The sequence below is a fragment of the Ahaetulla prasina genome, chromosome 8 (genome assembly GCF_028640845.1).
Source record: "Ahaetulla prasina isolate Xishuangbanna chromosome 8, ASM2864084v1, whole genome shotgun sequence".
Lineage (NCBI taxonomy): Eukaryota > Metazoa > Chordata > Lepidosauria > Squamata > Colubridae > Ahaetulla > Ahaetulla prasina.
The window spans coordinates 16,555,937-16,579,309 of record NC_080546.1 but is presented as its reverse complement, the minus strand read 5'-3'; the positions used below and the strand labels follow the sequence as shown (position 1 = coordinate 16,579,309).

Here is a 23,373-nt window from a genome sequence, read left to right as displayed (position 1 = left end):
CAGCCCAGAACTGTGTTGGCTTTTTTAACAGCTGCTGCACACTGCTGGCTCATATCTAAATGGTTATCCACTAGGACTCCAAGATCCCTCTCACAGGTACTACTATTGAGCAAAGTACCACATATACAGTACTGGTGCATTTTGTATTTTGACCTAAATGTAGAACCTTACTTTTTTCACTGTTGAATTTCATTTTGTTAGATAGCGCCCAATGTTCAAGTCTGTCAAGATCTTTCTGTAACTTGAGCCTATCTTCTGGAGTGTTGGCTATTCCTGCCAGCTTGGTGTCATCTGCAAATTTGATGAGTTCCCCATCTATCCCCTCGTCCAAGTCATTGATGAAGATGTTGAAGAGTACTGGGCCTAAAACAGAGCCTTGGGGTACTCCACTGCATACTTCCCTCCATGTGGATGTAGTTCCGTTGAGGACTACACGTTGAGTGCGGTTGGTCAGCCAGTTACGAATCCATCTGGTGGTGGTGCTGTCTAACCCACATTTTTCTACTTTATCTAGTAGTAGGTATATTTCCTTCTGACTGACTGTAGTAATGAAATATTTCTCTTTTTTCTAGCTAATTATACCCAGTCATTCTTTACTCATCATAAAAAGCAACAAACACGCTAACTATAAATGAATGAATGAGCTCTACAGTCCAGAGCTTCCTAAATGAGTCTCCTTATTTTACTTTTAAGAGTGTTCAGTGTATTTTTTTCAGGTGTTTTTTATTGTAATTTTATAATCTTATAAATTCATCATTGTGCTTCATGTTTTATAAGTGCAAATTATATAAATAATGTTCTTGATTACTTACTTTGCAATTATCAGGTCCCTTTTCTGTTTTGCTACAATGTTCTCCCTGAAAATGGCCTTTAAAAAAAGAACGCAGAGGAGAAAACAAGGTTGGTTTATTATTATTTTTAATTTTATAGTAACAGATAAAACTATCTGGCCATGAAGATTATATTATTTCCTTCAGGTATCAAATAAACATTGTCAAATATCTGAAATATGTCTGCTCCCTAACCCCACTCTCTCATTCAGATCAAACTTATGGAGTATTTATTTATATTGGGCAAAGGAGTTCTATTAAACTCATTATGACATTCTTTTGAAAATCATTCATATCCTTAGGATATTATTCTGCAGAGAGGGTCAACGTGTTCAAAAATTATGTCCTTACCATTCTGTTTGATTGACTTCAGACCAACGAATTCATGTTCTTTAGCTTTTGGAAATACCGGGTGGCCATCTCTGAAATCAGAGGGGGAAAAAAGCTTTACATTCAGTTTTTGCCTAGGATACAAATGGATTTTACCCCCATAAATATATTTAAGACTGGTGATGTTTCGCCAACTTGTCATAAGAGACAGGTCCTGTCAGAAGTAACTTAGTATCATGGAATGCCTTACAGGTCTTGGGCACACAAGAAGTTAAGAAAGGAAATAGGGTCATTAGAGAAAAGATTCAGGAAAACATGAGAAAGAGATTCGGAGTAACTCTGCCTTAAATACACACAGTATTAACTGTTTGGGACAATTACATTGGTAGGCTTTCGAGATTCGGCTTCATTACCCTACTAGCAGTAAAAATATTTCAAGAAATCCAAGTGATTGTTATTTCTTAACCTTCCCAGCCTGGTAAAGTTTTACTCGGTGGTGAAATCCAAATTTATTTACTACTGGTTCTGTGGATGTGGCTTAGTGGGTGTGGCAGGGGAAGGATACTGCAAAATCTCCATTCCCTTCCCACTCCTGGGGGAAGGATATTGCAAAATCTCCATTCCCACTCCACTCTGGGGCCAGCCAGAGGTGATATTTGCTGGTTGTCCTAACGACTCAAAATTTCCACTACCGGTTCTCCAGAACCTGTCAGAACCTGCTGGATTTCACCTCTCGTTTTACCTAATAATTTCCAAGTCTCAAGGCTAAACCATCAGAGGCTTAAAAATCTATTTCATATTTAAAATGTCATTAATTAGTAGAAATATAATGTAAGCACCATTGATTTCCATGGACCGACATTGATCAGAAGTACAAGGACCCAAATAATTTTTTAATAGTGAGCAAATTGTCTCTTGTCTTGGATGGAAGATATATGAATCGTGTTCTATTATTTAGTGTCATAAAATAATCCCAGCAGAGTATGGACTGATTAATAAATCATGGCTAAGCAAACTTTAGCTGATATATTTTGGCCATCAAATGAGGACTCATTGCAAAAAACCCTGATGTTAGGGAATATTGAAGGCAAAAGAAGAAAGGGACAGTGGAAGATGAGATAGTTAGACAGTGTCATCAACGCAGTGAACATGACTCAAAGGTGGTTTTTCAAAAGGCAGCCGGGCTTTTTTTTTTTGGAGGAGGAGGAAGAGGAAGAGGTTTCGCTTCTCATCCAAGAAGCTTCTTCAGTTCAGTCAGCTTCTTGGTTGAGAAGCAAAATGGCTTCCTCAAGATATCTACAGACCCTTCACATCCCGGACATAAACTGTTTCAACTTCTTCCCTCAAGATGGCGCTATAGGGCTTTGCATGCCAAAATGACTAGACACAAGGACAGTCTCCCCCCATCACTGTGCTAAACAACTAATTCCCACATCACTGTCAAACTACCCAATAGAGCTGTATTACTATTATCCTTCTCATTTTTCCTATTACCTCTTTCTTTAACTTATGACTATACCTTTGTTGCTTGTATCTTATGATTTATATTAATTGTTTTACTTAGTATCCTAGAATGATTTGTGTTGATTGCTTATTTAGTATCCTATATCACTGAACGTTCTATCTTATGATTTATGATGAATGTATTTTTAAGATATTTATGATCATGACTTATCACTTGTTGCTTGTGTGTACCTTGAAAGCTTATGTACAGGAGACAAATTCCAATCACACGTGGCCAATAAGGAATTCTATTCTATTCTATTTTGAAAAAACACCTTTGAGACAACCGTGAGCTGGACGACTGAGAATCTCCAGAGGCATTTAGCAGTGAACATGACTTTGGCCAGTGGAGGATAGGAGGGCCTGGTGTGCTGTGGTCCAATGGGTCACGAGGAGTCAGATATGACTTGGCAAATGAACAACAAATAAACTTCACTTAGTATGATCAGGTCACATTCTAGAACAGTGATGGCTAATCTTTTCCGGACCGAGGGCCCAAAGCGTGCACTCGCGCCCGAACTCCCAAAATGCAATGTGCGTGCGCCCCCACGCACGCAGCCTGCCCCCATGCATGCACCCAGTTAATGTGTACCCCCTGCACGTGCCCCGCCCCTGTGCATACTGCCACGCAGCACATGCCCCGCCCCCTGCAATGCTACCACCCAGCACGCACCCAGCCCCCTGCACACGCTGCCACCCAACATGCGCCTTGTCCCGTGCTTGCTGCCACCCAGCATGTGTCCCACCCCTGCGCATGCTACCACCAAGCACGCACCCTGCCCCTGTGCATGCTGCCACCCAGGACACACCCCGCCCTCTGCGCATGCTGCCACGCAGCACTTGCCCCACCTCTACACATGCTGCCACCCAGCACATGTCCCGCCCCTGCTGCCACCCAGCACATGCCCCGCCCCTGCTGCCACCCAGCACGCGCCCCACCCTCTGTGTATGCACGGCAGAGACTTGAAGACAAGCTGGCTGGCGGGAGGTGCGCAGCAGAGCTGAACCAGGGTGACGGCTTGCGTGCCATCAGAGAGGATGCTGCGTGCCACCTCTGGCACACGTGCCACAGGTTCGCCATCACAGTTCTGGAATAAAGATAAGACTGAATCAGACCAATTGCACAGGTAGGCATTCCAGGGAAATACCTTGTTGCTTTCAGGATCACATTCGGAAGAGCGATTTCCAACGCCCTCTTGGCTTCTTTCAAGGTCATTCCCTGACTGCTGATCCCATTAATATAATGGATGATATCCAGAATATGAAGTGTTCCCTCCATGGCTGCAGCAGATTTGGGGCTGATATCACTAATATATAACACTTGATAAAGACTATCATGACCGCCAGCAAGGGAAACACCTGGAAGAAAGGAAGAAAAACACAGCTGCAAAGGCAGAACTTCAAAGGCAACAAAAGGGGAGCACCCAAAGACAGCACGATGAAATGTGGGATTACCTAATTCTTCTTGAGAGCAGGTAAGGCTAATGTCTGGCAACAGATGAGGAAATATCGGGATCTTAGGTTGTTCCAGAACACGTCCAAGCACCAGCATGACTGTCTTTGGAGCAGCTCGGAGAAAACTGACTGCATCTGTGTGGCTCATGTTAGTAACATCTATCTCATTAACCTGCAGATGTGAATGTCAGAGAAAGAGAGAGAGAGAGAAGAGAGGGAGGGAGAGGGAGAGAGAGAGAGGAGAAGATGTGGGGCTTATACATATTATTGATTCAAAGAAGTCCATAGATACTTATAAACTATAAAAATGATTGTTAACTTAATAAAAGAAGAAAGAGAACACAAATGAAGAATGAAGAAAAAAAATAATTTAAACTAAGAAACTAAGAAACATTCATCAAATAGTCCACAGTATTAAAAGATACTTGTTGTGTCTTATAACACCAGGTTACATAGTCAGGTAGAGCAGGGGTCTTCAACCTTGGCAACTTTAAGACTTGTGGACTTCAACTCCCATTCTCGGAGTTGAAGTCCACAAGTCTTAAAGTTGCCAAGGTTGAAGACCCCTGAGGTAGAGAACCAGTTTGGTGTAGAAGGTATAGCACAGGCTAGAAACTGGGACATCATGAGTTCTACTTCCGCCTGAGGCACTAAGCCAGCTTGGTGACCTTGGGCCAGACACTTTCCTCCAAGCCCCAGGAAGAAGGCAATGGCAAAAACCATTTCGGAAAAACATTGCCAGAAAAACCAATAGAAACCTGTCCAGGCAGTCTCCGAGAATCAGGTATGATTGAATGGAAGAGGGAAACAAGTCAGATTGATAGGATACTACCTTAATAAATAATAATAATAATCACCACCAGTTAAAGCGATTGCAAAGAACCGTTCCAATAGTTCTCAAACAGATATGCACTTAAGAAAAATGCTATCAAACAACATTTTTGAGTGGGTGATGTCCAAGTTATTTGCATAATCTAAAGAGTTCTGAGAGCAGCTCAGGATCCCACCTCTGTCCCCAAATCAGGGGTGAAATCCATCAGGTTCTGACAGGTTCTGGAGAACTGGCAGCGGAAATTTTGAGTAGTTCGAAGAAGCGGCAAATACCACCTCTGGCTGGCCCCAGAGTGGGGGTGGGAATGGTGATTTTGCAATATCCTTCCCCTGGAGTGGGGGTGGGAATGGTGATTTTGCAGTATCCTTCCCCTGGAGTGGGGGTGGGAATGGAGATTTTGCAGTATCCTTTCCCTGGAGTATGGTGGGAATGGAGATTTTGCAGTATCCTTTCCTTGCCATGCCCACCAAGCCACACCCACCAAGCCGCACCACGCCCAACAAGCCATGCCCACAGAACCGGTAGTAAAAAAAAATGGATTTCGCCACTGCTCCAAATCCTTTTGTCTTGTACAGCTTTTATATGTTTTAGATTTGAAAATGTTCCTCACTTTGATTAGACGATCTCCAGGTCGCAACCGCCCATCGCTTTTGGCCGGATCTTGTACTACGTCATGGATGTAACAGCCGGTATTATCGCTGCCTTTTGTCACCGTGAAGCCAAGGCTGCCTTTCTCGGATTTTGTTAGAACTACATGGAGTTCCACTTCCTAAAGAACCAGAGACTTTTATTATATATCAGAGTGAAAAGCACGATGGCGCTGTACACATCTAGCATCTAACGTGCCTCTAGCAGAAAAACGTAAAAGAGGAGATAATACAGCTTGGTCAATATCTGCACAGGTGGTTTACATAAAACCTGTATATGGATATAGGAAAAACAGCTCATGCCTAGTTATTTTCTTCCAGACTTTAAAAAAATATAAAATGGAAAAGATACATAAGATGGGAAGTTCAGGTCCAAAAATGTTTCTGCTGTTAGCTAAAACGTTCTACGTGGAGATTCTAAATCTGACCATAATAGAAAATGTAGATGCAGGTAGAGTCAAAAACACCACTGATTTAATAAATCTTCCTCCCCAAAGTTTCTCTTAGTTGCATTCTACCTTTTGTTTTTGCAGTAGACCCGTGAGGGTGAACCTATGGCACACGTGCCAGAGGTAGCACGCAGCATACCCTCTGATGGCACGCGAGCCGTCCAGTTCAGCTCCACTGCGCATGTGCATGCGCCTCCCGCCAGCCAGCTGGTCTTTGGGTCTCTGCTGGGCATTGCGGGCGGGGGTTTGTGTGTGCATGTACTGGGGGGGGCACGGCGCATGCAGCGAGACCTGTGTGTGCATGCACGGGGGCAAGGCATGTGTGCCGCACATGCATTGCATTTTGCAAGTCCAGGCGCACGCGCACACATTCACGTGCTTTGCACACTCAGTCCAGAAAAGATTAGCCATCACTGCAATAAAGCAGTGGTGGGATTCAGCCAGTTCGCACCTATTCGGGAGAACCGGCTGTTAACTTTCTAAGCAGTTTGGAGAACCGGTTGTTGGAAGAAATCTTATTTTATTTTTTTCCACTTTACAGGGCTAATCCTGTAAGGAAGGCAGGAAGGAAACATCCTGGTGGTGTTTCTAGCCTAATCTTTATTGCCCTGCTTACAGAAACTGCCTCTCTGGTTAACCCTTATTACATTGTAACAGCTAAGGCGAAGCGCCTATTGACATGAGTGATGCTGAATTGGCCACGCCCACACGGTCACATGACTACTGAGCCACACCTACCCAGCTGGTCATTAGGGCAGAGAACTGGTTGTTAAATTATTTGAATCCCACCACTGCAATAAAGTAAAGAGTAATTTAACTTATACAAAAAACCAAACTCCTTCCATTCAGTATCTATGGAGATTCTCAGTCATCCAGGTAAAGAGTTGTCTCAGAGGTGCTTTTTCAAAAGGCAACTGGGCTTTGTTTTTCCTTCAAGGTGTTTCGCTTCTCACCCAAGAAGCTTCTTTACTTGTTCTTCCGTTTAGTAGTATATTAATAGCAAGAAAAGAAATTCCTATTGTCCTCTTCGTCCAGTAAACAAAAATAAAACATGGGAAAATCAGTGATGAGTGCCCTACATTACATTGCATCTGGAAGGTTCAAGATAGTCATGGATCTTCTATGTCAGGGGTCTGCAAACTTGGCTCTTTTAAGACTTGTGGACTTCAACTCCCAGTTGGCTGAGAAACTCTGGGAGTTGAAGTCCACAAGTCTTAAAAGAGCCAAGTTTGCAGACCCCTGTTCTATGTTGATTTTGATTTTCTACCTCAATGTTAACTTGAAGGACCTACCATGTCCTTCAAATTATTTCTGAGAGACGTTCTACAGAATCTGCTGCTTCAGCATCATCTCAGTCTGTGGTGGTGTTATCCCCTCCAGGCATTTCTCAACCCACCAAGAACAAGTTTCTAAGATTAAAACTGAAGGCATGCTTCCCTTGTACTGTCAAAACAATTATGTTTGAAAGGTTCTTGTGATACTTCTTGAAGATGTTCAGTCCTTGATGACTTAAGGTGAATTTTATATCTACACCAGAAGATTCTGATAAGCCAGCATAATAATTAGCAGTGATTCAGTAGGCAATTATCTTTCTGGATGGATATCTTGATCCCACAAGAAATATTTGTAGCTTAACCTATTGCTTGTGAACTGACAGCTTTGGTGCAACACGGTCATTTATTTTCAAGAAGAGACTTTTTACCTTGCCATCTTTTCAAAAACTTAAGTCAGTGACCAGAATTTCTCTTTCGTGCAACTTATCCACCCATCAAATTATCATTTGATCAACTGGATCAAATAATTTTGCATAAACTAAGAACTGATGCATAATTCAATATTATGCAATGAACTTCAAGTAGGAGGTGGGAATTTCAGCTGGGCTTCCCCCTGTCCTAGTCTACTACTTAAATCACACTGGCTTTTACTTTAACTTTAACAGCACCTTTACATAATTCTGTCTCTCCGATAGAACATATTTTATTCATTTCTTTTTTTTCTACCTTCTAATATTTATATTATTGTTTTGCTTCTGATATCCTATCCTTTGTTTTCTTCTTTTCCTTGTGTTTTTGTACGCATTTAGAGCCTTCCATCTTCATACTGCATCATCAGTAACTTTCTGCAGGGAGGGGAAAACCAGCGCAAAGCGTACTTATTTGTAAGTATGCAAATCAGGATGTTGGGGTACTTTCCCAGGGACCAATTAATGTGGTTGGAGACAGCAAGTTTCAATTTTCTGCTTGAAAAAATAGATTCTCTTCAAATCAAAAAGATCTACACTGACGTTTGTGAGGATTAAAGGTGAATGAAACTTTATGTTTCCATCTTCATAAGTTTAGCTTCTTACTATTCACTCCATTCCCATTTCTATTCATTCTACCAAGTTTCTCTTTGACTTTTGTCCTCCATTTAAAAGAGTTAACGTTCTTATTACATGACTATAGAATTCTTTCCTCCCCTATTTCAAATTGATAAAAAGAGAGCTCGTTAGGGAATATCCCACTCATAGTCAAACCAGGTAGAAGCAAAGGAAGGTTAGTATGGCTAACAAATGGATGGAAGTATTGTGGCCCACCAGCGGCTTGCAAAGCTGGCAGCAGATTTGGACAGTGAGGAAGTTGGGGAGGAACATGGGCCAGTCCTGGAGTCTGGGGAAGGCTCTGATGAGGGCTCTGTGTCGGAGGCAGAGTGGGGGCCAGGGCTGTATGCCAGCTATCAGCTGCCTTCGGAGTCAGACATCAGTGAGGCAGACAAACAGCTGGAGCCTGTTCCCAATGTGCACATGTGCAGAGTTGCCAGACAAAGGGAACAGCTAAAGAACAAGGGTCGACTTGGGAGTAAGGCCACAGATGGACGATGAATGGCCCCTCCTAGAGAGAATAAAAGAGGAGCGAAAGAGGAGTGGCATTTGCAGGAGACAATTAGTTTGCTTAATTGCTTCATGACTCTCCATGACTCCTTGCCAAGTTTTGAAGATATCAGTCTGGCAGCTCCCCAAGCCAGATAAGATCTGTGACTGTAAATTCACCCTTGAAAGACTTTGCTGGATGTGAATGAAAAGAATTCACAGTAACTTAATAAAAAAGGTTTTTTGTCGGGACAAGGAGTCTGCTTCGTGTTTGGGGAAGCCTAGGTCAGAACAGGAGAACCATCTGGGAACTCCATGGCTATTGGCCAAACCAGCATTTCTCAATCTTGGCCACTTTAAGATAGATGAACGTCAACTCCCAGAATTCCTTAGTCAGCTTTTCAGCAGCAGCTAAGTAACCTGTATTTTGTTGAACTTCTGCAATTTACCCATACCGATACCCACAATTGATAATCAGGAAAAAAAAAGTAAGGAATTACTGGTTCATATTCATCTGCATGTTTTTCAAGCTGATTGAAAAGAGGTGCCGATCTGCCTTGTGGAGATGTGAAGTCAGAGATAGAAGAGTTGAATTTTTCTTCTGTAAAACTAAGTGTGATGGTTTTTTGGTTTGCTATGGGCGACAATTCCATTAACAGAGGTGATGGAGGATTGCTACAAGACAAAAAAGAGAACGAAAAAGATTATTTCCAAAGTCACCAGCAGAGTTGATAAGAGTTGCCAGCTGCAGAGGTACGGGAATTTATTAATTGTATTAAATTTTCAGTTTTAAAATAAGGCTTTCAGGACACTTCATCCCAGTTAACCCACCCTGATTATCTCCATATGGGAGAAAGAGGGCATAATTTTCGTCACAGAAGTGTGGCGAGGGCAGTTTTCCATTCTGTCTCTCATTATTTAGCCTAAAGACTTTTCTCTTAGCTCACTGCATTTGCATTATGAGAAATGAACTGGAAGAAAAGTGTATTAGACAATGGCCAGGAACATTTCAAATCCCTAGTGCCACATAATGGGGTGAGCTCTCGTTACTTGTCCCAGGTTCTGCCAATGTAGCAGTTTGAAAGCACGTAAAAAATGCAAGTAGAAAAATAGGGACCACCTTTGGTGGGAAGGTAACGGCATTCCGTGCGCCTTTGGCGTTTAGTCACGCCAGTCACATGACCACGGAGACGTCTTCGGACAGCGCTGGCTCTTCAGCTTTGAAACAGAGATAAGCACCACCCCCTAGAGTCAGGAATGACTAGCAAATATGTACGAGGGGAACCTTTACTTTTACCTTTAGGAACATTTTGCTAACAACAAACATGTCAGTTGTTGGCAAAAATTCAATCAAAATTCACTATTTTGATAAATAGACAAAAAAGACATATGCAACTTGCTGGTTGCTTTAGGCTCAGATTTATACAACTGAACTAATAAAACACAAGCAAGACCACATGCTGTGAAGTCAACCAATGAAACATGCCTGTTCTCCATTTCTTGCTTCCTAGATGACTCATGAGTAGAGCAAAACGCTGCGTGGATCGCTTCCTTTTGCTTGCTGGATGTCTCATAAGGACTAGGTGCTTGAGGTGTGGACTGGCTTGGGGTTTGATAGAAAGCAGAATTCCACTTCGGGCTGGCTGGGTTTGTCACCATTTCCTCCCCTCCGCTCCCACTGCTGTCACTGTAACTGTCTCTCCGAGAAGGGGACCGGATCTTCTTGCTCTGGTCAAGGGCTTCGTTTTCATCAGAGCTATCTTCTTGCTCTCCATTAGGGGGCGGCAGATTTTCTTTGCCCGCTTTGGGGAATATTTGTGGTGGGGAATGGATGGGGGTCTAGAATAAGCATAAGAAAATAATCGTTTGACAAAATGACAAACCAGGGGTGAAATGCTCCCGGCTCAGACCGCCCGATCCGGTAGCGATGGTGGCGGATGGTTCAGAGAACTGGTAGCAAAAATCCTTGTCCCCTCCCCCATGCCCAGCTGAGTTGCCCGATCGTCAGACGTTTTTTATTTTTTTACTTTTAAAAGCATTTTTTCTTCGGCCGAAAAAATGCTTTTAAAAGTAAAAACAAAAGCCTCTGATGATCCTGCGGCTCAGCTGGGATCGTCGGAATCTTTTAAAACCATTTTTCTACAACCTTTTCGGTTGAAGAGGTTGTAAAAAAAATGCTTTTAAAAGTAAAAAAAAAAAAGTTGGCCACGCCCACCCAGTCACATTACTCCTCCTCACCAAGCCACGCCCACAGAATCGGTAGTAACAAATTTTACAGTTTCACCACTGTGACAAACCCCCAAAAGGTACTTATGACCCAGATTTAGAGTTATGATGCTCACCCACTCCTCCTGTGGTTAAGTGATCACAATTTGGGGGCTCGGCAGCCAGCCCGCGTTTATGGCCGTTTTATAGTTGGACTAGAAGGCCTCCAAGGTCCCTTCCAACTCTGTTGTTATATTATATTATATATTATATTATATAGTATCCCACCAGTCACATGATCACAATTTATGACAATTTTTTTTTTGCTGGAAACTGGTGTTTGCGGACAACGGGTTTGCTTACAACTGTGGGATTCACTTAATGGCTACAGCAAAAAATTTTATTGTAAAATCAGGAAAGCCATATTGCTAGGTTTGTTCTAGCAATAATTGCCTGTGCCTAATAAGTGGGTACAGCCAGATTAAGCACGGGATGAATTCGAATATGGTGCAGAAACTGGTTTCCTGTTCCTTCTTGGAATTATAATACTGTAAATCAATGGCCCCCAATCTTTCGGGCACCAGGGACCGATTCCATGGAGAGACGTTCTGCCGTGGACTGGAGGGGGCATGGTTTCGCATGCTGCCTACATCCCACGGATGAGTCTTGGATTGTTTGCATGGACCGGTTTCTGGCATGTCATGGACTGGTGCCTGTCCACAGACTGGGGGCTGGGGATTAGAGGTGGGTTTCAGCAGGTTCTGACCAGTTCTGGAGAACCGGTAGTGGAAATTTTGAGTACTTCAGAGAACCAGTAGTAAAAATTCTGACTGGCCCCGCCCCCATCTATTCTCTGCTCCCGAGTCCCAGCTGATCGGGAGGAAAAGGGGATTTTGCAGTAACGTTCCCCTGGGTTGGGAAGGGAATGGAGATTTTACAGTATCCTTCCCCTGGAGTGGGGAGGGAATGGAGATTTTACAGTATCTTTCCCCTGGAGTGGGGAGGGAATGGAGTTTTTACACTATCCTTCCCATGCCATGGCCACCAAACCACAACCACAGAACCAGTAGTAAAAAAATTTGAAACCTACCACTGTTGGGGATTCCTGATGTAAATTGACTGTCATGAGTTGTAACTGTAATTCCAGGCTCAATTGCAGTTATTAAGTCAAGAGCCGTTTGTAAAACCGAGAGGTCTCTTGTTAAAAAGTTACACCAAAAGGTCTCACAAAGGTGTGTACCAAAACAGAACTTTTTGGTTGCCACAAAACATTGAAACACACATATATAGTTTCCATCACCAATCTCTTTCCACCTATGACTCTATGACTATAACTTGTTGCTGGCAATCCTTATGATTTATATTGATATATTGACCATCAATTGTGTTGTAAATGTTGTACCTTGATGAACGTATCTTTTCTTTTATGTACACTGAGAGCATATGCACCAAGACAAATTCCTTGTGTTTTTTTTTTTTGTTTACATTTATACCCCGCCCTTCTCCGAAGACTCAGGGCGGCTTACAGTGTATAAGGCAATAGTCTCATTCTATTTGTATATTTTTACAAAGTCAACTTATTGCCCCCCCAACAATCTGGGTCCTCATTTTACCTACCTTATAAAGGATGGAAGGCTGAGTCAACCTTGGGCCGGGCTCGAACCTGCAGTAATTGCAGGCTTTGTGTTCTTAATAACAGGCTGTTCTTAATAACAGGCCTTACCAGCCTGCGCCAATCACACTTGGCCAATAAAATTCTATTCTCATATATCCCCTTTAATGCATACAGAGCTATTTTAAAACTGCAGTCACATGAACATTTGCTACACAAGATTTTAAAAAATTACAGTACACATAAAAGCCACATATAATCCTCAAAAACCTGAAATTTTGTGAAAACCTAAGCTATAGCCTACTTACTTTATGACTAAACCCATCACTGAAGGTAACCTTCTATAGAGCAGGAGATAACGCTTGTCTCTGATATCATATTAGCCAAAATAGACTTTTGAGAATGGGCACGATGGCTCAGCGGTTAAAGACACTGAGTTTGTCAGCTGACATTCTGGTTCAAGACCCAAGACATCGCACGGCTGGGTAAGCACCCATTCTTGCCTCTGCTCCTGCCCACCTAGCAGTTCAAAAGCATGCAAATGCGAGTAGATAAATAGGTATCACTCCGGTGGGAACCAGTTCTGAGAGCCTTGGCCTATTCCACATGATTACGGAAGTGACTTTGGACAACGTTGGCTCTCTTGGCTAAGAAACGGAGATAAGTGCTGCCCCCTGGAGTTGAATACGACTGGACAGGAGAAACTTTTACTTATATACTTTTGGGGTGAGCATGCAAAAGGTTAAATCTTTGGAAACCGTTATGACCCTGTTTTCAGAAAAAGCCAATTATGCTTCTTAATTCTTACCAATAACGTAGGATCAATCTCTGGTAATATTCCAGGAAGCGGTCTGCAGAGGAGAAGCGTGACTTCAGGAGACGTTCCCCTGAGAGCTGAGATGACTTCCTAAAGGGCAAAACATTAATAGTAAGCTACATTTGACTCCGGCCTGCAATGAATAGGGTAACATTTAAAGAAGGGATACAGAATCTTTTTGGGCTGAAGGCCACACTTGAACTTTGAGTGAACCATACGTATATCGAAGGCTGATTTCAAGACAGGTAGAAGGTTTGCAATAGTGGCCAGTATCTGTAGCTCAGATGTAGGATGAGGGTGAAGGTTCATTCTCCAAGCTTGTAGTTTCTGAACGATTCACTACCAGGCTGTTCTTCTGTTTGTAAGGGCTTCATGTGGTCACCTTACCTGATGTAACCTCCTCATCATAAGACCCATCGTAAGATCCCTAATGATGACTCACACTTGACTCATCACAAGACCAGAGGTAGAATTCAGCCTGTTTGGACCGGTTCGAGCGAACCGGTAGTGGTGCAATCCCATCCTATATCGCTGTGTTTTCGATGCTGCATGCATGTGTGGACGGCACGCGTGAGCGAACTGCCGTTTTGTTTGATGTTTCACGCATGTGCGGATGGTGCACGTGAGTGAACTGCCGTGTTTTGTGATGTCGCACATGTGAGGTTGGCGCGCATGCTCCCATTTCTAGTGCTGGGCGAACTGGTAGTAACAGTACGTGAATCCCCCCTCTGCACAAGACCCATTACAAGACCCCCCACTTCACACACACACACACACACACACACACACACACACACACACACACCCCTAATAAAAAAAACTACTGACCACACAAAGTCCTTATAAACGGAACAACCACTGACATCCCCTAAACTCTGCTGAAGATAGAATAGAATAGAATAGGATAGGATAGGATAGGATAGGATAGGATAGGATAGGATAGGATAGGATAGGATAGGATAGGATAGGATAGGATAGGATAGAATAGAATAGAATTCTTTACTGGCCAAGTGTGATTGTACACACTAGGAATTTGTCTTTGGTGCATATGCTCCCAGTGTACATAAAAGAAAAGATACCTTCATCAAGATACAACACTTACAACACTTAATGATAGTCATAGGGTACAAATTTAACACTTAATGATACAACACTTAATGATAGTCATAGGGTACAAATAAGCAATCAGGAAACAATATCAGTATAAATCGTAAGGATATAAGCAACAAAGTTAGAGTCATAAGTGGAAGGAGATGGGTGATGGGAACGATTAGAAGATTAATAGTAATGCAGATTTAGTAAATAATTTGACAGTGTTGATGGAATTATTTGTTTAGCAGAGGGATGGCATTCGGGAGATGTTACTTAGCCTGATAATGAAATGTCCGGAAACCAACCCACAAGCTCAGAGGACGTACCTTCGCCTTCAGGGTAGAAGGCACTAACCTGCTGAGATAATCCTTTTAGAGAGGAACCGTTGACTTTCAGGATGACATCTCCGACCTCAATCTGCCCACTCTCTGCAGCTGGTTGTCCGGGAAACAGCTTTTTCACCCTGACTATACTGGAACCCGGCTGTTCTGGGGAGACGCTATCTTCACGGCAGAAACTGAACCCTAGGCCAGAACTGTTTTTCACGAGTTTCACTTCAAATGTATTGTCTGAAAAGGAAATGAACCCTGTTACTACACATCTGAAGGTGGTGACAGTTTATCTGAGTACACGCTCATCCTATGTCTTGAATCTGAATAGCTAAAGTGTATCTATAACAGGGGTGAAATGCTCCTGGTTCGGACCAGATCGCCTGATCCGGTAGCGATGGTGGTGGGTGGTTTGGAGAACCAGTAGCAAAAATCCCATGCCCAGGTGAGCCGTGCGATTATCAGAGATTTTTTTTTTTACTTATAAAAGCATTTTTTCTTTGGCCAAAAAAATGCTTTTAAAAGTAAAAAAAAACAAAGCCTCTGATGATCACACGGCTCAGCTGGGATCGTCAGAACTTTTTAAAAGCATTTTTTTCTACAACCTATTCAGCCGAGGAGGTTGTAGAAAAAATGCTTTTAAAAGTAAAAAAAAAAAAGTTGGCCACACCCACCCAGTCACATTACCCCCCCACCAAGCCATGCCCACAGAACCAGTAATAACAAATTTTACATTTCACCCCTGTTCTGTAATAATCAGAAAACTGAATAATTTTGGTATGTAACCTAGGATGTTGCAGTTGCAGTTGCAGCAAAAGTATGAAAACAGTGCATTTAAAAAAAACAAAACATTTCATAAAAAAACGTGGAGAATGAGATCCATCTGAAAATAGTATTAGGATTCCAGGACAGATAAAAAAATGCAGGAGCTAAGAAATGGCTGATAGATGGGCAGTGATAAAATAGATCTATTGTTGGAAGCATTGTTTATTTTGTTTTTAGGCCATTCTTTCTCCCAGTGGAGCAGGCTTGAGTAACATCATTCCGATCAAAGCAATAATGTTTAAAACAATAAATGCAAACAGCTATTAATTAATTAATTAATTTATTTATTTAACCAAGTTCAATTTGAAGACGGCAGGCTGGTACTAGAATAGACCCGTGGTGGCGAACCTATGTGCGCCACAGGTGGCACACATAGCCATATCAGTGGGCACACAAGCTCAGTTCTAGTGCCCATGCGGGCGCTGGCCAACTGATTTTTGGTCCTTCTGGACCCACCAGAAGTAGGGAAACAGGCTGTTTCCTGCTTCCAGAGGGCTTGGGTGGTGGTGGGGAAGGCCCGTTTTTCTCTCTCATCTGGCTTGAGCCTTTCTATGAGTCTGGGGAGGGAGAAAATGGCCTTCCCCACCCCACTCTAGGCCCTCCGGAGGCCATAAACGACCCATTTACCAACTTCCGGTTGGACAGGAAGTGACGCTTTTTGCTGTCCCCAGCCTCCAGAGCCTCTCTAGGAGTCTCTGGAGGCTGGGGTCAGCAAAAAAGTCACTTCCTGTTGGAAGTTGGTAAATGGGCCGTTTCTGGCCTCTGGAGGGCCTCTGGGTGTGTGTGAGGAAAGCCGGTTTTGCCCTCCCCAGACTCATAGAGAGGCTCTGGAGCCAGGTGAGAGAGAAAAAACGGGCCTACTGAGCCACCACGTGTCAGGAGTGTGGGGGGCGCACGTGCATGCACAAAGCGCATAGAATTATAGGTGTGGATACATGCATGCGCAACCCCACCCCCACCCCCTGTCCTGGCACGGGATGGCAAAAAGGTTAGCCATCACTGGAATAGACAATCTGGTTCTTCAATAGTGATGTAGAGTATAAATATGAGACACGAATGAAGGCCAATATACGTGTCCCAGAATAATGTTGCAGGATCCAATTGGGGACCGACCCAGATTGGATCCTGCAAAAATGAAACATGATGAGCATTACAAAGGCAGAGCATACTTTTTGCGGTTAAGCAAGACACAACGAGAAGCAAAAAGGTACATGTTTAATAGAAAAATAAAAGGGGAAGAGGAATTGATAAGCAAAGCACTATTTTTCTGAAATGCAGACAAATCAAATAAAGACAGTTCTATGTCCCTTGTACAGCTTTTCTGATCTTATTGCCTGATAGTCTAAAACTAAAGATTGGATGCATACCTAGTCTTCAATCCTTATTTCCTTTTGTAGGTTTTATTCAATAAGCTGCAAATAACAGTTTGTTCAACAGAATGAAACAAACCACAATATGGCTTATATTAGACTGTTATGGCTCCAACCCAACTATTTATTTCTTATCTTTCCTTTTTAAGGCTTCAGTTGTATTTGGACAGAATCTCACCATCAGTGACAAAGTTGTATTCTCTGGCACTTGAAGTCTTCTTCACAGGTTTCTCCAAGAGCGCACTATGACTGGGTTTGTTTGTAGGTGTGCAATGTGATGTTGTGGGAGGATGGACTCTGGCTGATGGAAGTTGGCCCTTTTCTAGTACTAGATGGACCTCCTGCAAAAGGAACCACAATTAGGTGGGGATTTAATAATCAGACAGCACTTAGCGGTGATGGCCAACCTACAGAATTAACTGAAGATAGATACATAGTGAAGACATTTGAGATTCTCTCCATTTGTTCCATAATTCCAAACGACAGGAAAACTTCTCATTGGCATAAGAGGTAGAACGTGTTGAAGGGTTTCACACGATTTGTTTTATCTCTCATTACAGGTAATCCTCAATTTACAATCATTTGTTTAGCGACTGTTTGAAGTAACAACAGCCCTGGAAAAAGTGACTTACGACTGGTCCTCGCACCAATGGCCATGGTAGCATCTCCATGGTCACATGATCAAAATTTGGGTGGTTGGCATGTATTTACAATAGTTGTAGTGTTAAGGGATCATGTGACCTTCATTGTCAACACTTCTCAGACAGCTTCCAACAAGCAAAGTTAATGGGGGAAGCTAGATTTGCTTAATGAGCATATTATTCACTTAACAACCGTGGCAAAATGGTTGTAAATTCAGGTGCAACTCACTTAGCCACCTGAATTAGCCATGGAAATTCTGCTTCCAATTGTGGTAGTAAATCAAGGACTGCCTGTGTACAGTTCTGGAGAGGACTACTTAAAAACACCAAAGTTAAGCAAGGTGTTGTGCCTCGTCCGCTTTCCCCGCAGCTGGGGCCTTCTTATCTGCTTCCGAACGCTGAGAAATGTCCTAGCATGCCTCCCGGCCCCAGCCCTGGCTCCATGCCCAGACAGGCTGAGGAAGAAGAAGCGTCTCCAGCCCCCAGCCCTGGCTCCATGCCCAGGCAAACGGAGCAACTAGACCCCTCCCCCTCCCCCACAGCATGTGAGCCTGAGGAAGGTCAATTACCAACAGCTGCAGACTGGAGTGACCCTCGCTTCAGGAGAATTGATAGGCGGCGTCAACAGAAGGAAGGGAGGGGCAGGCCTGGATAAGTGCTAAGTCATGGAGCCACACCCCATGGCCTATATAAAGGATCTGCTTTCTGGCATTCTCTGAGTCAGGCAAAGTCTACCTTATCTTGCTGAAGTCACTTTCTGGTCTCCTGCCTGCCTTGAGAACTTTGCTAGAACTTTGGCAGAGCTGCAGAGGCACGCCTGATTCGGATTTCCCTGACCCGGCCGTCAGCGGAGGAGTGGGACACAACACAAGGCTTCAGTCTGATTCAATTGATTCACTCTTTGAATCAGTGGTAAATCAGTGGCAGTCTCTGAATTATCAGCCAGGCTTTTGTGCTGATACACAAGATATATATTTTTAAATAGAATTGCCTTTTTAAGGCGAACAACTAGAGCCGTGATGGTGAACCTATGGCACGGGTGCCACAGGTGGCACGCGGAGCCATATCTGTGGGCACGCGAGTGTTGCCCTAGCTCAGCTCCAGCACACATGTGTGCACCAGCCAGCTGATTTTCGGGCCTTCCGGGAAACAGGCCGTTTCTGGCCTCTGAAGGGCCTCCAGGGCGGGCGGGGAAGGCCACTTTTGCCCTCCCCAGACTCCTAGAAAGCCTCTGGAGCCTGGGGAGGCTAAAAAACGGGCCTACTGGGCTCACCGTACCATCACATGCCAAAAGCAGGGGGAGCGTGGGGGGGTTGTGTGTGCATCCACGGGGGGAGCGCATTGAATTATGGATGTGGGCACGCGCGCATGTGACACTTCCCCCCTTGTGCTCCCCTTGCTTTTGCATGCGACGGCAAAAAGGTTAGCCATCACTGAACTAGAGTAAGTGCTGCTGATATGACTGACGATATGGATTCTTGTTCCATCCTGGGATTATAATAACATAAAGTGACTGTCACTTCCTACCTGGCCAGTGTTTCTCATGATTTCCACAGCCTGTTTATGTGTTGCTCCTTCCAATGTGATCCCATTAACAGAAAGCACTCGGTCACCTAACAGCCAACAAGAGATATTTAAAGCAATAAAGAGAAGCAAACAGATAGGTCTGCCACAATCTTTTATCTGATTCAATAGCCATTAATTTGAGCAAAACATTTACAGATCAACAGTACTTCTGAACCTGTGTAACCAAAGCTGGACTGCAAACATCGAAATCACCGCTAGATAGCAGCAAAGATAAGCAGGAAACAGAAAACCTCACAGCTTTGCTGTCATCTAGCGTTCTACCAGGTATATGCAGGCCAAATTTGGTAGCCATACTTACAAGCAGATATGATTATGATAATCTCAACTGGTTCCAAGAATGTAAAATTTGAATACTTAGATTTTTTAGGAACATAGCTGAAGCTAACTTGAAGCACTGATTTATCTAACCCAAATTGCATGGCAGTAGTTTCAGATGGAGCACTTGGGCTAAATCTAGGGCAGACTATGTTCAAACCATGAGATCTTCCACAGAGCTATGGTCTCTATTTGAAGATGCTTTTCATGATAGAAAGAGACAGACAGACAGACAGACAGATAATCTATTTACATCAGAACTGTCCTTTTTGACTAGGAGTGACTCTTTCAGGCAGATTTTTTCTCCCCCTACCTAGAAATTTAATGTGGCACCTTTTGGATTCATATCAGATCCTCTACCGCTCAGCTGTGATCCCTCTGTCTATCTATTATGAGTAAAAGCGTAACTTGCATTTTATTGTAATTTTATTGTTGATTTTATATATCTATTCATTCAGGATTTTATGGTTTCATTTGAATGTTGTAAGCCACCCAACCTGTGAAATTTTGCCTATTCTTGGTACTTGATGGGCTGCAAACAAATGTAATAAATAAATAAAACAAACAAACAAACAAACAAACAGGAACATCTTCCATTTTGCTGTCTGAATAGTTGTATTAAAGACCCTCAAATGAGACAGGCAGATATGATTCTGCAGCCTGTGATAGTCCTCCTAGCAGGATCCACAGAAGTGTATAAAGCTAGGGAAACATATGCCATAATTCTTAAACATGAATTATCTATCTATCTATCTATCTATCTATCTATCTATCTATCTATCTATCTATCTATCTATCTATCTTTATCTATCTATCTATCTATCTATCTATCTATCTATCTATCTATCTATCTATCTATCTATCTATCTATCATCTATTTATCTATCTATTTATCTATCTATCTATCATTTATCTATTTATCTATTATCTATCTATCTATCTATCTATCTATCTATCTATCTATCTATCTATCTATCTATCTATCTATCATCTGGTGATGTCACAGTCAGGAGACTACAAAGCTAATACAGAATAGTAGTTGGCTGCCTAAGACTGCTATGTTTGGTTCACACTCACACGCTATTCATAGCACCCCATAGGAGGCGAACTAGCTCCACACCAGAAAGAAAGATGAGCAGCTTTCCTGTGGTGCCATTCAGGGCCCTCTCCCTCCACTGAAGCCATTTCCCAAAAGGACATTGCAACTGGGAAGGTCCAGCACTAGCAGGATTCACGGAGCACTGGCTCGCCTTCCCACCATGGTGGTACCTATTTATCTACTCACATAGAACATGCTTTCAAACGGCTAGGTGAGCAAAAGCTGAGGCGAGTGATGGGAGCTCACCCTGCCACGCAGTGCTACGGTTCTTCAAATCGCTGGAGCAAAGTCAATCTCCAGCATATTTAAGCCACTGATGCCTCTTTAAACATGGATATTGTGCAGTTTGTCAATTATATTGAAATTAAGAGCTCATCATCCAATTCTCCTTTGTTCAGAAAAGGTTTCTGATGATCCAAGGGATAGGGCAAGGAGAAAGGACAACAGCATATTAAGACACTTGGCCTTTTGACCCGAATTCTCCTACTCTCCTACTGCTACTCCTACTTCAATAAGGCCTTTTTCTTGAAAGCCTAAGCCTTCCACATTTTGATACTATCAGCAACCAAATTACCCTGATACTCACCTTTCTGAATCCTACCATCAGCTTCAGCTGCTCCCTTAGGAATGATTGCCTTCACATAAAGTCCTCCATACTTCACACTGGTGTTCACGCCACCCTACAGAAATAGAAAAAGGCGTTAACACAAAAATATATATTTTTAGTAGAAGGCTAAAACTGAAATACTGATAACTAATCCAACGGCTTAAGAAGTCCATGCAACTGCACTACTCATGCAATAAGAAGCAGACAAACTAAACCTCCCATGAACGTCAGATGGTTTTTGAGTTACATGCAGATTAAAGATGGAGGCCAATTTCAGCCAGCATGGGTGGTTAGGGAACTCTGGGAATTGAAGTTCATAGGTCTTGAAATTATCAAGTTTGAAAAATACCGGTAAAGAGAAAGAAGGTGGTGATCTCATCATAAAGACATTAAACATGGACTGAAATAGTCACGGCTGCTATGATTAGCTTATGTAAAAACCTATGCAGGTGTGTATATACATGTACAGGTAGTCCTTGACTTATGACCACATTTGAACTCAACATTTCTGTTGCTACACAATACAGTGGTTGTGAGTTTTGCCCCATTTAACAACCTTTCTTGCCACAATTGTGAAATGAAACATTGCAGTTGTTAAAGTTAGTAACATGGTTGTTAAGTGAATCGGGCTTCCCCATTGAATTTGCTTGTCAGAAGGTCACAGAAGGGGATCACCTGACCCTGGGATACTTCTACCGCCATAAATACATGTCAGAACCAAGCATCCAAATTTTGATCATGTGACCATGGGGGATGCTGCAATGGTCTAAGTGTGAAAAACGGCCATAAGTCACTTTTTCCAGCGCCCTTGTAACTTTGAACGATCCTTAAACAAATGGCCATAAGTCGAGGATTATCTGTAATATTTAATAATTAAAGGTTAATAGTTTCTTCATTACTTTGTATGTTTTATATATTCTTGATATGTTCTTCTGCCTTATTCTTAGCCAGTCATTCATATATGGACAGAATACTAGACGTTAACTTCAGATTTTATAAAGTATCTTTGTTCGGGTATAGTTGTGTGTATTATTTCTTAGTAATTTTTTGTCTGATCGTAAGCTGTGCATTCTGCTAGTACTTAGCTTTATATCTTGACATACATAACACCACAACTACTATGTCTAACTGGCTCTCCAAGTACTAAATATTATAAATATACTGTAAATCATAAAGTATACTTAAGGTAAAGTTTAAAAAAACAACAATTGGACAAATGCCCTCTAATTTTGGGTGGCCGATGTATGTATCCCTTTCTTCATGCTCCAAATGCTACCAAAATACTGAATTGTGATGTTGCAGCTTAATCTTTGGTCTATGATCCAAAGATTTCCATAGAAAGCAGTTCCTGACACTCAAAAGCAGTAGTAAATGGAAGAAATCATCACACATCTTCTAGAACTTTTTTAAAAGAGACATTGTCTAGTACTACACATAATGCATACATCTAAAATAAATTGGTTACAATTTTCTAAAACTGGAAACAAATTGAACTGAATTGAACTGAATACTTTATTTGGCCAAGCGCGATTAGATACACAGGGAATTTGTCTCCAGTACAGAAGCACTCAGTGTGCATGCAAAGCAACGACATAATAATATCAATAAAAGAAGAAGTAAAGAAGATAATCATAAGGATAAATAATACTACTACAGCCACACTCTATTGGTTAATATACATAGACATTAGGCAGCACTGAGAGAATTAGATGTTTAGTAGGGTAATGGCACAAGAGAAAAAATTGTCATTGTGTCTAGTTGTTTCGGCATGCAATGCCTTATGGCACCATCAAATACAAAGTGAAATACAATAAAATAACACAGAAGGCCAGAAATGTCATATAAAAGCTTCCTGTATGCCAAGAAAGACAAAGTGGAATGATATAATCTTTTTAAAAAGTTTTAAAGCCCTCTGTCTTGCAACCAATGAATCTTTGAGGTTGATGTATGTAGCCACAGAAATAACCTATTACGGATATT

The 23,373-nt window shown here is 42.4% G+C and overlaps 1 protein-coding gene across 8 annotated transcripts in view; it reads right to left on the bottom strand.

Moving 5' to 3' along the window:
* Positions 1-23,373, bottom strand: part of PTPN13 (protein tyrosine phosphatase non-receptor type 13) — a 199,086-nt gene that overhangs the window by 29,644 nt on the left and 146,069 nt on the right. For 7 of the 8 annotated variants that reach the window (XM_058192077.1, XM_058192069.1, XM_058192073.1 and 4 more), the window contains exons 25-36: positions 21,373-21,466; positions 19,313-19,398; positions 17,323-17,485; positions 14,975-15,189; positions 13,520-13,618; positions 10,381-10,733; positions 9,395-9,569; positions 5,561-5,719; positions 4,119-4,290; positions 3,812-4,022; positions 1,182-1,252; positions 813-868 (exon numbers count right to left, since the gene is read on the bottom strand). In XM_058192077.1, the coding sequence (XP_058048060.1) occupies positions 813-868; positions 1,182-1,252; positions 3,812-4,022; positions 4,119-4,290; positions 5,561-5,719; positions 9,395-9,569; positions 10,381-10,733; positions 13,520-13,618; positions 14,975-15,189; positions 17,323-17,485; positions 19,313-19,398; positions 21,373-21,466 (1,854 nt within the window). The remainder of the gene's footprint in view (positions 1-812; positions 869-1,181; positions 1,253-3,811; positions 4,023-4,118; positions 4,291-5,560; positions 5,720-9,394; positions 9,570-10,380; positions 10,734-13,519; positions 13,619-14,974; positions 15,190-17,322; positions 17,486-19,312; positions 19,399-21,372; positions 21,467-23,373) is intronic. The other variant, XM_058192076.1, reaches the window with a different exon arrangement.